The sequence below is a fragment of the Pararge aegeria genome, chromosome 27, assembly GCF_905163445.1.
Source record: "Pararge aegeria chromosome 27, ilParAegt1.1, whole genome shotgun sequence".
Lineage (NCBI taxonomy): Eukaryota > Metazoa > Arthropoda > Insecta > Lepidoptera > Nymphalidae > Pararge > Pararge aegeria.
The window spans coordinates 8493140-8509775 of record NC_053206.1 but is presented as its reverse complement, the minus strand read 5'-3'; the positions used below and the strand labels follow the sequence as shown (position 1 = coordinate 8509775).

At 39.4% G+C, this 16636-nt stretch overlaps 1 protein-coding gene across 2 annotated transcripts; it reads left to right on the top strand.

The window, feature by feature from the left end:
- The first annotated feature begins 272 nt into the window (after nt 1-272).
- Nucleotides 273-15390, top strand: LOC120635758 (serine/threonine-protein kinase ULK3). 2 transcript variants are annotated; one of them, XR_005659303.1, is made up of 15 exons: nt 273-454; nt 1890-2047; nt 3244-3328; nt 4079-4133; nt 5041-5128; nt 5920-6035; nt 6677-6774; nt 7502-7654; nt 8307-8399; nt 8667-8731; nt 9369-9478; nt 10332-10405; nt 11962-12051; nt 13623-13770; nt 15361-15390. XR_005659303.1 is itself a non-coding variant. In XM_039906899.1 (14 exons), the coding sequence occupies exons 1-14, from the start codon at nt 368-370 to the stop codon at nt 13686-13688; spliced, it is 1338 nt and encodes a 445-aa protein (XP_039762833.1). In that variant the 5' UTR covers nt 273-367; the 3' UTR covers nt 13689-14330. The 2 variants fall into 2 exon arrangements, 1 of the variants encoding a protein (XP_039762833.1); XM_039906899.1 differs by lacking the exon at nt 15361-15390 and having other exon boundaries at nt 13623-14330.
- The last annotated feature ends 1246 nt before the right edge of the window (nt 15391-16636 follow it).

Sequence of the window (16636 nt, the reverse complement as noted above, 5' to 3'; positions counted from 1 at the left end):
AACGATTCTTAAGGGATTTGTTAGAAACGGTTATAGATACTGATAGTAGTAAAATAACAAATTTGACATCTACGTAGGTATTTAGAAAAATATGATGAGTTATGTAACAATTGGTACGAATTCAAACGGAACACGTTTGAATTTATACCAATTTTTATAACCAAATTTTTCTTTAGCTGGCTACACTGAAAGTAACTGACACTTTTATGTTGTGACAGTTATTAGCTGTCACTGTTTGATAGTTGTTGCCTGTCAATTGCCACTTGTCATAACAAATGCTCTGGTTGGACGTCTCATATTTACGTAGAAGTTTATTTATCGCTAAAATACCAAATTCTTTTCAATGTACCAGCATTTATTGTAAGAAATGTCTTTCCCAAAGATCGAAGGATATGTAGTAACTGAGAAATTGGGCTGCGGCAGTTATTCCACTGTCTATAAAGCTTATACCAAGGTAAACAAAGATTTTTGAAATAAATAGCATTTAAGGCATTTTTCCTCTTGTTTAAGATGTTTTATGGTATACATTTGTCAGTTTATGTCTTCTTATCTGTAACTGCGTCAAAAATTTTTCCAATAGCGCACTTAAAAGTACCTGATTTCATTAAAACATAGTATCGTAATAAACAATAGACCTATTTGATGACATGGTCATATTAGAAAAACAACAATTCATTATTCATATAGGCCCTATCAGTAGGCTCTTGTGAAAGTTTTCCTATAATTGTTTGCCTTAAACTAAAACTAACGAGGGTTCCGAAAGTGTTCCAAAGCACAAGACTAACTTAGCTGCGTATTATTTGTATCAACGCCGTCTCAGTTAAGTTAAAAACTAAATAACTACCTAGTTAGTGCTACTATTTTTAAGGCTATTTAATCACACTTACATTAATACAAAAGTTTGGTTGCAGGTACTGAAACACACCAGTATAATTTAATGCATGTGGACGAAATTTATGGCACAGAGATTATAGTATAAAAAGAAATGTACCTCTCCTAGGCAGTAGATTAATTATTCTTTTTCACACAGCTGGACATACATTTTTTATATAGTAGTAGTTCACAGGTCAGATTATAACAGAGGCATATAAAATTCCATGAGAACCATGTTGCAGGCCAGGACTAGTCATTTATATAATTCATTTTTTATAAGTTCATAAACATTGGACCAAACTAATTCTACAACATCTACAAGATGATAAAGGATACTATTTGGTAGGTATTTTTTGTAGTAATAATTGATGTACCAAGCAGATTGTGGGTGGAAAATTATTGTTTATATACAGAGCAAACTGACAGCCGGTTGGCGCAGTGGGCAGCAACCCTGCTTTACGCGTCCAAGGCTGTGTTCAATTCCCGCAACAGTAAAAATCTTTGTGTGATGAACATGAATGTTTTTCAGTGTCTGGGTGTTTATCTGTATATTAGAAGTATTTATGTGAATTATATTCATAAAAAAATCTTCATCGGCTATTTCGGTACCAATAACACAAGCTACGCTTACTTTGGGGCTAGATGGCGATGTGTGTATTCTCGTAGTATATTAATTATATTTTAAACTTTGCAGAGCATGTACCGCTAAGCGATTGAGTGTTCCGGTGCAATATCATAAAGGTAGGGAGTATAGTAGTCATACCCCTTATAGGTTTATAATGGATATGACTACTATACTCCCTACCAGGTTAGCGTGCTACCATCTTAGACTGCACCTATACTCACCACCAGGTGAGATTGTTGTCAAGGGCTAACTTGTAGTGGAATAAAAACAAAATGCTTTTGACGATCTCCCGTGCGCTGTGGTTTAAGTTAGAGGTTTCAGGTTCAATTCCCGGCTGGGGCCATTGGGGAATTTATAATTGCGGTAACAAGCCAGGCTGTAACTTGTGCAGGTGGGCGCCAGGAGTGCGGTAGCTGTGAAGTGCATCGACAAGTGCCGCGTGAAGCACTCCGGCGCCGCCATTGACAACCTGGTGAGCGAAATCCGCCTGCTGAAGACGCTGTCGCACCCGCACATCGTGCAAATGAAGGAGTTCACATGGGACGACAGGTACTGCAGCCTTGGTGTTCGATCTGCTCGCTCGCAATCGAGGAGAGCAGCATACACAGTGCCAATTTTCTCAGATAGTTCTGATTGCCAAGTGTGAGGTCTTCGCATATTGTTCTGTGTGCCAAGTGTGAGATCTTCTCATATTGTTCTGTGTGCCAAGAGTGAGATCTTCTCATATTGTTCTGTGTGCCAAGTGTGAGATCTTCTCATATTGTTCTGTGTGCCAAGTGTGAGGTCTTCGCATATTGTTCTGTGTGCCAAGTGTGAAATCTCATATTCTATTCATATTGTAACTAAATGGTACTTCTTCGATACCATCTAATCGTTGTTAACTTGCACGCATTCGAATATTCAAACGCATGTAGAAAATCTTACACTTGGCGCTGAGATTGTTCATCAACCTTAGTACAAGATTTATTTCTGCCGCTTAGCAGCATTGTGGCATTGCTGTGTTATAATCTGGTAGTATTTCAGATCATACCACATATCTCTTAGCCATTCATTACACCCTGGTACTTCTTAGCCAGCCACAATGCCATATCTTTATATTTTTGCCAGTTTATTCTGGCACTCCTTGAATCATGTTGTAGCAGTAGTATAGCTTTTGTGACAGAGCTCGTCCGGGTAAGTACCGCCATGCTTATTTCTGCCGCTAAGCGGCATTGTTGCAATGCTGTGTTCCGGTGTGAAGCGCGTGGTCGCCGGTGTAGTTACAGGCGCATGTGGCTTAACACTTACGTCTCAGGTTGGTGGACACAGGGCGGCATGTTGCGGGACGTGCTCCTCGCATGTCCGTGAAAAATAAATAGTATCACTTACTTTAACGGCGAAGATACCTGAATGCCTGAGATTCAAAATGTTAAAATTCAAAATTTCTTTATTCATGTATCAAAATTCTATCACAGGCGCTTATGAAGCGTTCATACATACCTATATGTTTTCATAAATGTAAGGGGATGATGGTATAGCTGGGAGGGTTCCAAACGCGCCCTGGTTTAAGAAAAGCCCACAAAAAACTTAGCCAGGGTTTTTTTTTCTGTTATCACAATTTAACAGTCGAGTTAATGTCTAGCTTTGTAGGTAAAGCAATTTATACCTAAGCTTTTATTATCATACAAGTCATCATTGGCATTGGCATTCATAGCAATGATTCATTGCTATGAATAGAAACACATGTCCGCATGTTTGTGTTGCAGGAACATTTATATAATAATGGAGTACTGCTGCGGAGGTGACCTCTCCAAATACATACGCCGCTACGGACGCATCCCGGAGAAGAAAGTAAGTGCACTATGAATTTGAACTGTTAGGCAAAATATTTTTATATCTATTTATATTTGTACGGTGGCGGACAGGAAAAAGTAAAACAAAAAGGTATCTTCTGATTGCTTTTCAGTTTTATGTATTTTTAGTGGTGTACAATAAAAGTACATTCATTTATTCATTCATTCTTATGGCCTGCTATGGTATAGTCACTACAAACAGACTGACTTGAATTTTGATTTTGATTTTAGTATTTTGAATTTAAATTTATATTTATTTCATGTTATAATGTGACGCTGTCATCAAGCATAAAAGCGGAGTAATATACAAAGTGTCGCAGAATTACGAAATAAAACTGAAGTATGCAGAAGTATATTCCATAAGGAATCACCCTGTAAAAATATTGAACCAATAGAAGCATATCTATTTTTCCATACAAACGAATTCAAAACATTCTTAGTGTTTACTTATGACAACCCTATTGAAGATAAAAGACCGACACGCGCATAGTACCTCAAGTGACAGGAGTAACATTATTTTAATTTAGCATGTGATGTTAGGGCTGTTTCTGATTTCTTTGAGTAAAAACTATGGCAGTGGTTTACTCAAAAACTATTAAGTTTTTGGTTTCACAGATAAGTCTCAGTGCCAGTACATAATGTACCTCTAAAGCTTGTGAAGTATTATTTCAGCTATCATTTACACGTTGTAGGTAGTAAATAAAGAAACAGATAGTAAACTGATTCTTATAGTTGAATGTTATTGCAGGTGCTGTATTTCTTGCAACAGTTAGCGTCGGCATTAAAATTTTTAAGAGAAAAAGGTAAGTTAAAGATTTTTATAAATTAATTAAATTATAGCTACGAGATAAACACGTTAGTATGTAGTGAATATTAAAACGGTGACTCCGCTATGCATCACAATGCTGCGAATCTTACTAATATTATAAGTGCGAAAATTTGTATGGATGCAAAAACGACTGAACCAATTTTACTCAAATTTAGAACAGTAAAAGATTATATACCGGATATTTTTATGACATGGGATAAAAAGCGAAAATACGCTCGCTTATTGTTTTTATTAAACTTCATGAACATAACATTCAACAAAAAATTTAAAAACTCCTGATAAATGTAATTCTCCATTTTTTGTTGACGGCCATCTTCGATTTGAAATTTATCATAGTGTACATTATTCTACTAGTAAAGCCCTTTCATTTGATAGTCATATTGTGACAGAATATGTAATCCACCATTTTGTTGTAGCGGCCATCTTGTACCGATTTACCGCAAAATCCCGTCAAGTTCATTTTTCACACATAAAAAATCAAAATCAAAATCCGTTCATCCGTTCGGGAACTACAATGCTACCGACGGACAAGTAAAATTTATGTATTATATATAACACCCCATCATTGTTGCGTCAAGGCTAGTGTTGAAAATTGTTGAATATTCGATGAGTGCCTTTAAACAACGGTAAATAAAAAAAAGGAAAAGTAAAAGCCACTAGTGCGTAGAATCCAAGTTTCCACACCACACGCAGCTACAACAATTGTTGAATAGAACTTCGGTTGGATGTATGCCTTTAAATGACGGTAAATGAAAATGTAAAAGTTAGTAGCACAAGTGCGTAATATCCAACTTTGCGCACGATGCACAGCTACAAAAAGTATCCCTTTTCGAGCAACTGTTTTATAGAATAGGTATAAGTGTGGTGCGCTTGTGTCGCAGGCGTGGTGCACATGGACCTCAAGCCACACAACCTGCTGTTGCGGAAGGGCTCGGACGGGAAACACATACTCAAGGTAGCCGACTTTGGGTGAGAAATCGCGAACGTTGCAACATTTTGTATTGACGGCCAGGATGGCGAATGCATCTCAAACATAAAGGTTTAAGCGCTCTCGCAATCGTCAGGTCGTTTTCGAGTATCCAATCGCTGTAACTTTAGTTTCAAAAATAACGTATCTTAAGGGTGTAGTCCTCTGTGGAGTGATGATAAATGATACAGATTGCTAGAGATATAATTGATATTGATATAGTTAGATAGATATACTACGACACACACACATCGCCATCTAGCCCCAAAGTAAGCGTAGCTTGTGTTATGAGTACTAAGATGACTGATGAATATTTTTATGAATAATATACATAAATACTTATAAAATACATATATCCAGACACTGAAGAACATTCATGCTCATCACACAAACATTTTCCAGCTGTGGGAATCGAACCCACGGCCTTGGACTCAGAAAGCAGGGTCCCTGTCCACTGCGCCACTTGGTCGTCAAATGTAAATGATATAATGATATGGATAATGAGTACGCGTCGAGTGGCGGCCCGAAGTGCACTGTCCTAGTTATGGCCACGAGGCTCGACGATTGCGTAAACTGCTGACGGTACTCACACTTCTAAACTCAAAGCACTTGGCGTAATGTCTGTAAAGTAAAAATCATTAGTACAGAACTTGCAACATATACTGGTTATTGCAATCACACCCGATGGTGAAGATGCAGTCTAAGACGGAGCGCGCGTGCCTAGAAGACAGCTACTCGCTCTTGTGTGCCATTTCGCGGCACGAGCACCCGCAGTGACGTCACGGGCGCGCAGGTTCGCGCAGCACCTGTCGGAGCGCGGCGCGCGCGGCGTGCGCGGCTCGCCGCTGTACATGGCGCCCGAGATGCTGCTCGGCGCGCCCGACGCGCGCGTCGACCTGTGGAGCGTGGGTGAGTGGCCGCACACCGTCCGGCGCCCAGCGGAGCTGACTCCCGACACTGAACTCCTCAACGGCTAACAGCACAGACACGACGTTTTAAGTACGCATAATATTGTGGCAGTCAACTCCCAAGTACCACCAAAACATGACTGCTACACTCGGGGTTGACTTTCAACGAGTGAAATCCTAGCGAGGCAAGACATGCTGTATACTTATATAGGTGACAGCACGGACATGACATTTCGCATACTCATTCAATTATACCGAGGAGTATCATTAAAACCTAGGGTTTGTCTATAGTCACCACGCTGAGCTGGCGTGTTGGTGACGTCAATGGTAGTAATAGTACAGAAAACGCTGCCCATTCTCCGTTGTTCCACGGCAAGAAGAGGGGTGCTGACATCCGCATTCTAATAATCACCATCCAATACCGGCCCACTACGGGCTAAACGTTTCCTTTCAGCATGAGAAAGACTTTGGCCGTTGTACACCGGGCTGGCCCAGTGCGGTATGGTCCGGGTTTGCTCAGGATTTTTACTCCGTAATTTTTTACTTAAAACGCACACAACTAAGAAAAGTTAGAGGTGAGTGCAGGAATTCGAACTCCATGTTAGGCTGCATCATCACTTACCATAAGTGTTATTGCGGCAGGTGTGATCCTGTACGAGTGCCTGTTCGGGCGCGCGCCCTACTCCTCCGCCACGTTCAATGAGCTGATAGAGAAGATCCAGCGCCGCGCGCCCATCGAGGTACCGGCGCCTCCCGAGCACACTCGGCTCGCTGGGATGCTTTGCTATTTACTATTTGAATTCACTGTTATAATTTCTATCGGCCAATGAACTGAAGCTTATCAATCTTCTGTTCATTGGTCAGCAGTATATCATTTCCTGCCAAGTCATTGGTCAGCATTATATTATTGACCGTCATACAGTTGGTCTGATTTGTAGTTACTAGCAGGTCATTGGTTAGCATTATAACATTTACTCACAACTCTCATTCCACAGGTCTTTGTTCAGTTTTAAATGTATAAATTAAGGTCAGCTCATGTAAATCATATCCGTTTAAATCATTTGTCTGCTTAGAAAACTACCTGTATAGTGTCAAGGTGATAAATGACTTGATGAGTGACGGCTTTCAGCTCGGATCATTACGCTCAAGCTTGACACCATTTACGGTCACGTCATTGATCAGCTTGACGCTATGTGGCACTTTCAACGTTACCTTATTAGCCACTATAAGATCCTGCATCACGCTATCGAAGTTTCCATAAATCAGGACCTCGGTCCTCGAGCACACCACCAGCTCGGAAGATCTTGAATGAGCAAATCTTGATTTGGTTACGATTGCGCAAATCACCATAGCTGTTCACATTTAAAGGGAATTTATACGACTGTGGCCAACTTTCTCATTTACAATTTGGGTAGTTTAGCTGATTGCGTTCATGGTCAAGAATATGATCGTGTCAGTGCTGTGCAGATCCCGGCCAACGCGGCCATCTCCCCCGGCTGCCGCGACCTGCTGACGAGACTTCTCCAGCACGAGCCGGAGCGGCGGATATCGTACGACGACTTCTTCGCGCACGAGTACCTCGACCTGGAGCACATGCCTTCCAAGGAGAACTACAATAAGGTGATTTTTGACGTGACAACGTCTTATAATTCGATGGGGCCGGCTGCACGCACGAAAAAACATGACAACATTTGGTGTTACCTCGCTCTGAGGCGTTCCATTTAAGACTTGAAGTGCAAGCGAGAGCGCGGAACGAGCGACAAAGAGGCACAGTCGGCCTCCGCGCTCGGCAGCGTTCGACATCTGTCTCTCTCTTACTTGAGTGAGCGATGCGTCTGCGTGGACAGCTGCTATACAATAATACATTTACATGTTTTCGTCAAGTATGAAGAGCAGTGCAAAGTGAATGTGGTGTCAATTGTTTATAGCAACGATGATGATAGAAACTATGTACATTGTAAAAAAAATTGACATAATTGTATTCATGCGTGCAAATAAATGTAACTTGATCAATTCAATTGTGATTTCAATCTATCTACTTTCTATGTCCATACAAAATATCTATCAAACATAAAAATTTAAATTCTCTTTTGAAAAATGCAACCATTCCATCAGTATTCTCTTATGACGTTGTCACGTTTAACTATCGTCAGTAAACCGAATTTACAGATAATCGATTTTTTAAATGAAAGATAGCACGACATCGGATCCATTATTTGATGGCGGGGGTGATACTTATCCTCTTATACATCTTTTAAATCGGTATCCGCAGGCGGTGTCGCTGATAAAGCTGGCAATAGACCTGGAATGCGCGGGGCGACTCGCCGAAGCGCTGGTAGCCTACGGCGACAGCTTGAGATACTTGGTGAGACCTCCCTACTGACTCATCTTGTAGCGTTTTCGATTTCAAGACTTCAGAGCAAGAATTGTTAAGAATCGACCCTCAAACGTCCGTTGTTTTGCGAGATGCTTAATAAAACAAGAAACGATCAAGGTCGTTATACGCGTTTTTCTGCGTTATAACGACACTACATACAGACACACACTACGAAGGGTAATGAACACGGCCTGCCGCCTGTGTCCACCAACAAAGGCTGTTCCGAACAAGTCGTTAACCCGGATCGTCCCGCAGGTGCCGGCGGTGGGGGCGGAGAGCGACCCGGTGCGGCGCAGTGCGCTGGCGGCCAAACTGAGACAGTGAGACCATGCTTCTATATGTTACGGAGGCGTCATTGCTCAGCTTCATATTCACGGGCAGGTCATAGGCTAACTTTATATTTTACGGGCATGTCAATTTTACTTTGCATTTACCGTCAGGTGATTGGTCAGCTTCATATTGGCGAGCAGGTTATTGGTCAGCTTTATATTTAGAGACATGTCATTGGTCAGCTTAATATTTGCGAGCAGGTCATTGGTCAGCTTTATTTTTACTGTGTGTGAATGTGGTTATCGCCATCGTCTCACTACCGTGTAATTCTTATGTACGCATCAAAAGTGCCACCTGTGGGCCTAAATAATAAAGATATTTTTGACTTTGACTTTACTGGCAGGTAATTGGTCAGATTTACATTTACTATAAGCTCATTGGCCAGCTTTATGTTTTCTTCATATTTTCAAGTAGATCCTTGGTCAGCTTTAAATAGGGGTAGGCCATTTGTCAGCTTTATGTTTACCGGCAGGTCATTGGTCAGTTTTAAATTTTACTGGCCGGTCATTGGTCAGCTTCATATTTGACGCTGCTTATTAGCTAATTGGTGTATACTGTTAATTATTACCACCGTATTTAGCTTCATATATGTCTGGTTAGTATATAGTGATAAATTAACATCTCAAGGTACATGGACCGCGCGGAGGAGATCAAGCGGATAGTGACGGGGCAACCCGCACCAGTGAACTCAGTCACGCAGCCCGCCACACCGCATGCTGGTAGCATCGCGGACACCAGTAAGTATAACTAGCAGTGATCTGAATAGGTAATACTGTTTAGTGGAACTTCATGACTATATCTTGATTTTTGGACGGCCGATTGGTGCAGTTTCCAGCGACCCTGCTTTCTGAGTTCAAGGCCGTGGGTTCGATTCCCACATCCGGAACGTTTGTGTGATGAGCGTGAATGTTTTTCAGTGTCTGGGTGTTTATATGTATATTTTAAGTATTTATGTATATTATTCATAAAAATATTCTTCAGTCATCTCAGTACCCATAACACAAGCTACGCTTACTTTGGGGCCAAATGGCTATGTGTGCATTACTGTAGATTCTCTTCATTTTTATTATATCATCTGCATACCCCGTGCATACCCTCTATGCACGCCACAGACTTCCGGGTGACCTCAGAAATCGGGTCTTGTAAAGCTTGTGTGTGTGTGTTGTTGGGACACATTGTCGGTTGTAATTTGATCGTCTGGGTCAAAGACTTGTTTCGGTCGTCTCCGCATGAGATCGACGTTGGGGTCGGGAGTATAAGTCGACGCCTCGACCACTACAGGGTTGGGGTTTCGAACTCTACCGACTCGATCGAGACGTACGCACGCTTTTATTCCACTGAATAAATAAATAATAATGACAAAAATGTAAGATGGGAATAAATAAATAATAATATTTTTTACTCGGAAAACTTAAACAAAAGTATGAATGCGACAGACTTTCTAATTGTGACTACTCTAGGAATTACTTTGTTTTTTCTTAGGTATTAGGTATGTACACGTTAAATACCTATTGGTCGTTGTCACGCGCGATTATGGACTTAACTGTCCTAGTAGTAAGGTTCCTTGTAACAATGTGAGTGTGATTTCAGGCGAGAGGCGTGCGGCTCCAACGTTATCGTCGCAGGCGGACACGACTGGCGACGTGAACGGCGCTCTTAATGGGGTGAGTTAGAACTGTAGTAGGATAGCGATGAGGCCACGAAAAGGTGCAAATAAACATACTATACAAATATCACTTTATTAACTCACTTTATAAACTATGACTATATGAACTTATCGTTTCACAACCTCGCAATTCACTTTATAACTCTGTAAAGAACGATCCAACCCGCCAAGAAGAACAAACCCAATCTCCCGTCAAAACTCATAGCGTCCAGGTAGAATCCAAGCAATTTGATTGGTTCCCGCCGTTATGCGTCTACCGGCGTTAACCAATCGGAGAATGACAACCGATCGTCTCGTTCAAAAATAAGATTAAATTAAAAAAATAACAAAGAAGTGGAAATTATAATGCTAGTTAAATTTAAATCCTAACAGTTGCGACGTACAATTATTATTACGCTATAAACATAAGTTTTTTATCATTATAACTATTAATTGTGCTATTTAGTGTAAAACGAAATGAGTTTTTATCTTTTCTGTAGCATATATAGAACAGGGTACACTTCTGGTCCAAAAATTAACGTTGTGGGGGGTATTTTGTTAAAACTTATTCTCCTCCTGCCTCCTAAACATTTTTTTTTCTCTGATTTTGATATTGATTGTTTAGTCCAATTTGCCTTAAAAATAACTCCGCGACTCAATAATAAATGGCGGATATATGCCTATATATGGATATTTGCCCGCTTCCACTAAAACGAGGATTCGGTTTAATCGGATGCCAAGTGAAATGATTCCTAGAGAAGAAAATCGTTTCATGAACTCTTATGTGACGTCTAACGACGTTAGGCGCTGTCTTAAGTAACGACAACGATTGACGGATCGTAAAGCTTACCACACCTTGTGGCAAGAACCATAGACAAGTTAGGTTTTTCGAGTTGTCTAGTGAAAATCGATTTGTGAAAGGTAAATGTATGCCTAGATACCTAGGCATACATTTTCTTTGACTAGACGTTACTTACTCAGCCAATGGTTTGTCCGTCCATAGTTAAAACGGGAAAGTTAAGAAAACAGATAAGTCTGTATTTTTAATTAGTTTAACAAGAAACATAAAACCCCAGAACAAAAGTTTATAAAAATCCATCAAATTACAGATTAAATACAGATTATAGATCTCAAATTAATTTTAGGTTAAAACTGTGGTCATATAGCTTTGGTGTCATAAGATGTTAAGGCGGACAAGTTCTACCGAAATACAGCAAGATTTTAAAATAAATATACTACGGCAATACACACATCGCCATCTAGCCCCAAAGTGAGCGTAGCTTGTGTTATGGGTACTAAGATGACTGATGAATGATTTTTATGAATAATATACATAAATACTTATAATATATAGATAAACACCCAGACACTGAAAAACATTGATGTTCATCACACAAATATTGTCCATTTGTGGGAATCGAACCCACGGCCTTGGACTCGGAAAGCAGGGTCGCTGCCCACTGCGCCAATCGGCCGTCAAAAAAATTATAAATTAAATATAATGAACACTCATTTAATTTATCAATCTTAAAACTGTATAGTAGTTATGTACGATGGGTTGTTGTGGCGCCACAGGCCGCGCCGGAAGCTAAGCCGAGGCAGGACAAGCGCGGAGCCCTAGCGAGGTTGCTGCGAAGGCCGGTGCCCTACCTCGACAGAGACACGGTGAGTACCGTGAGAGTAACTGCGTACTGCACTAGCAGCTGACAGCCCGCCTACACGGGAGTTTGACAGTTGTCATAATGGAGTGGGAAAAAGTCTTGTGATTTGGTTTTAGTTCTAATTATCCTTATCCTTACTAATGTTATAAATGTCTATGTAAGTTTGTTTGTTACGCTTTCACGCAAAAACTACTTAACCGATCCTCATGAAACTTTGTACACATATTCTTGGAAGTGTTAGAAGTAATATAGTATACTTTTTATCCCGACATTAAGCTCGGTTCCTTTGGGAGAGGGGATGAGTGTTTGACGATTTTACACCATGACTCCGACAAATTATAATCGATTTAAATAATTATTTCTGTACTATAGAGGTTATAATATGTGTTTCATTTTGCCCAAACTGTGGTTGGAGATAGAGGACAGAACTCTTCAGCGGACAGCAGCAAACCCCTCATTTAAGGCTTAGCTACACTGAATACTTTAATTTTTTTTAGATCTACAACTAAATTTAATGCCACATCAAAAAACAAAATCGAAAGCAGACGAAGTCGCGGGCAACAGCTAGTAATATATAATACAGTCTATATAAATAATATTTACCAAACTGTTTATATTTCTTAGCCGCGTGAATTTAACTTTTTGTTGGGAATAAAAATAAGAATCCGTATTATCTGGTTAAATTAATATACCTTCATATTATAACTTGCAGTGAGTTAGGTACAAACTTAATTAAAACGGGACGTCATAAATAAAACACAAGTGCGGTAATGTGAAATAAAACACGTGTGTTTAATAAGGATTGTAATTCTTTTATCGATGTGATAAGGTCTTTATTACGAGCTGATGTGATAAAGTACTTATCAAAATAAACGTCTGGTTTCATTATTAATATAAAATACTTGTACTTTAGATCATTACTAGTCTAGTCTAGTCTATTACTAGTCATTTAAACTGCTGTCCTTTTTATGGTTGCTTATCCAAACTGGAAAACGGGGTCCGTCTGTCTGCCTGTCCGTCTGTCACCAGGCTGTATTGAGAGATACCGCGATTTTCATAGATGATATATGCTGTTATAACAACAAAATAAAACAGTGAAAAACACAACAAAATAAATATTTAAGAGGGCTCCCATCCAACAGATGTTTTTTTTTGTCTTTTTTTTAGATAATGGTACGGAACCCTTAGTATGCGAGTCCGACGCGCACTTAGTCAGTTTTAATATGAATCACTGAGCTATAATTCATTCATAACGATCAGGTCATCGGTCGTTTTTATAGTATTTTACCTTTAGTTATTGGTCATTATAACATTTATGTGCAAGTAAGTCATTGGTCAGGTTACTATTATTTAAAGTCAGGTTCATTCTTATTGCCTTATTTAGGGTTACTTAATGGATCAACTGTTAATTGTTATTTATGTTTAAATCATTGGTCTGCTTGGAACATGACCTAAAAAGCGTAAAGTTGTTTTTTTTTTTATATTCAAAAAGCCTCTTATAAAGAAAAAGCACTCGTGTTAAAATAACCCGTACTACAATAACAGTTGCATAAATAACTATGTCTTGTTCCTCAGACGGAAGAAACGCAAGATAAACCTCAGAAGAACGACGAACCGAACGACAACTGCAAGATCACGTAAATAACACTTTCACGCAGCGACGGATTCACGCGGTGCTTTGCACTTTTATCACTGAGGAACGCTCGGTTACTATAACATAGATGTAAGGCATTTTTTTTTTTACTGCAAACCAGCCCTTCCTATAGGTTTCTACGCGGCATCGTACCGGAACGCTGAATCGCTTAGCTGCATGTCTTTGTTTGTGGGGTCGTAACTAGCCACGACCAAAGCCTCCCACCAGATCATACCATAGAACATTCAGGATTTGTAAATTCTCAAATTGACCTCCAGCGGGACGTATATTGGTAAGCGGGCTAACCTGTTAGGGATATGACAGCTATATGAAACCCTGAAATACGGGTGATGACGTATATCGCGACCGGCTTTTATTTTTTTTAATAAATAACTACGATATTGTGTGCATCGCCACCTAGCCCCAAAGTAAGCGTAGCTTGTGTTATGGGTACTAAGATGACTGATGAATATTTTTTTAAATAACTAGCGGACCCCAGCGCTACTGTCGGGCTGATTTGTGAATCGAAACCATTCAGGGTACCACCCAAACGCATACCGAAAAATTCATTCGAATCGGTCCAGCCGGTTAGGCGGAGTTCAGTGACATACACACGCACACAAGAAATATATATATAAAGATAACTAGCTGTACCCTGCCGCGATTCGCTGTGGCACATTGTGATTGAATGGTTGAGAAAAATAGATAAAAACAATCCTTGATGCGTATGTTATATATCATGCTAAAATTTCAGCCTGATCGGTGCAGAACTTTTTGATTTTTTGAAGCGTACACAAACCAACATAACATTTTTATATATATAGATATACATAAATACTTATAATATACAGATAAACACCCAGACACTAAAAAACATTCATGTTCATCACACAAACATTTTCCAGTTTTGGGAATCGAACCCACGATCTTGGACTCAGATAGCAGGGTCGCTGCCCACTGCGTCAATCGGTCGTCAAATACTTACGATTTACTGACTGATAATTTACTGACTGTTAATATTTCTTATTTTAATATTAATAAACTTTACATTTATCGTAAATCTGCTGATACTCTATGTCCATCTCAATCTTCCGTAGGCTACTTTTGAGAAGTTTCACTTCTGCCGTTTGCGAATTGCGGTAGATTTTTTTATGACTGGTAATCAAATCACATCTATGGTATGAATGAATGAATGAATATACTTTTATTGCACACCACGAACAGTACATATTTCATTACTTAAATATACACATATGATGTATAAATATGGTATTATTTATTTTTATGGTATACTAGCGTACCCAGCCCGCTTCGCCGGGCTAGATTTTGCTTTTTTTATTTAAACAATAAACTTACATCATTAAATTTTGAATAAAAGCTGTATTTGACAGTTGAAAATAGGAGTTCTCCGATCGTCACCAAACTTTACAGGATTACTCGCCAGGTCAATCCGGAGATTCCCTGAAAGTTTCATTGAAATCAGTCCAGCCGTTTCGGAGCCTATACGGAACATACACTTTCTCTTTTATATGTATAGATAGATGGTAATATTTTTTAAATTAGGTGAGTCCTTTGCCATAAACTAATGCCCGTTTTTACTAAAGTGGGCCAAGGCAATGCTAAAGTAAATAAGGCCTAATCAAAGAAGATTATACATTTCATCATCTTCTTCATCAACAGCCCACAAGCGTCCACTGCTGAACACGGTTTTCCGCCTTTCTCATCCAGCCGCTTCCAGCCACATTTTTAAGGTCATCTGTCCAGCGGGCTGGAGGTCGTCCCACACTGCGCTTTCCGAATCGCGGTCATTTACCTTTCACCAATCGATTTTCGCTATGGAACTCCTATATAACCTGACTTGTCTATGGTTGCCACAAGATGTGGTATTTTGTGTTTGTATTCTCATTTTTTTTTCATCTGTCAAGTGTCAGTGTACGAGTCCCCTAAAAATTATGATCCGCCGAATCGACGTCGTAACTTTATACGGTACCTAACGTCGTAAGACATCACATGAGTTCGAGAATCTTTTTTCTCACCTCTCGATCACTAGGCATTCCAATCTAAGCGATACAAATCGCTTAGATTTGAATATTTTACATTGGCCAATAATTCTGCCACAACTCTTTTTCGCCTGACAAGCATATTTCTTGCCTGCCAGACGTCCGTTCCGCAAAAAGTATTTAACCTCACGACCCTCCGATCTCCAATCCTTGTTTTTCATGATGGCGCTTCGGTGGCATTCGTAAAACTTCGCTATAGTTGTCACGTGGCGCCACCGTTTCCGTTCGGAACAGCGGCAACCAGAAGTGCGACAACATCTGTCACTTTGAAATATTGCTTGGGTGCTTTTAGGAAAATAATACTATTTTTACTATCTAGTAGGTATGTAATGCATAGTTTTTTTTTTAATATGATTTGACAACACTTGATTTTAATATTATTAGTTTTATTAATAAAGGAAAGTACAGGAATGTTGTAATTTAAGAATATCATAAATAAACTGCCTGTTTTATTTTGATATAGTATTAAGTTATTTTAAATTAATTATTTTATGTTTGGAAAACGAAAATATTTTGTTTTTTATTTGTAATATATTATTTTTTAACTTCGCACTCCGATTCATAAATTTTATTAATTACTCAATAACTAAAACTTGTAAAATAATTCATTGTTATATGTAAAATTACCCACGGTCATTAAAATCTGCTTCCGGATGTGAGGTTTACTACGACTTTTCCCAGTTTAATTACGAGATGGCTGACCCATTCATTTTTTTTTTTCAAAAAAAGACTTGTCGAGATTGTTTCTATTTTGAAAACATTAAAAGACGACGAATATTGACATTTGTAAATGGCGCCATACAGCTGACACATTGTTTTTTTTTTATTAATGTATAGCCACGCCAAGCCCACGTTCATCAAAATAGCTGCTTTTCATTCAAAGAGTAGACCCGTGC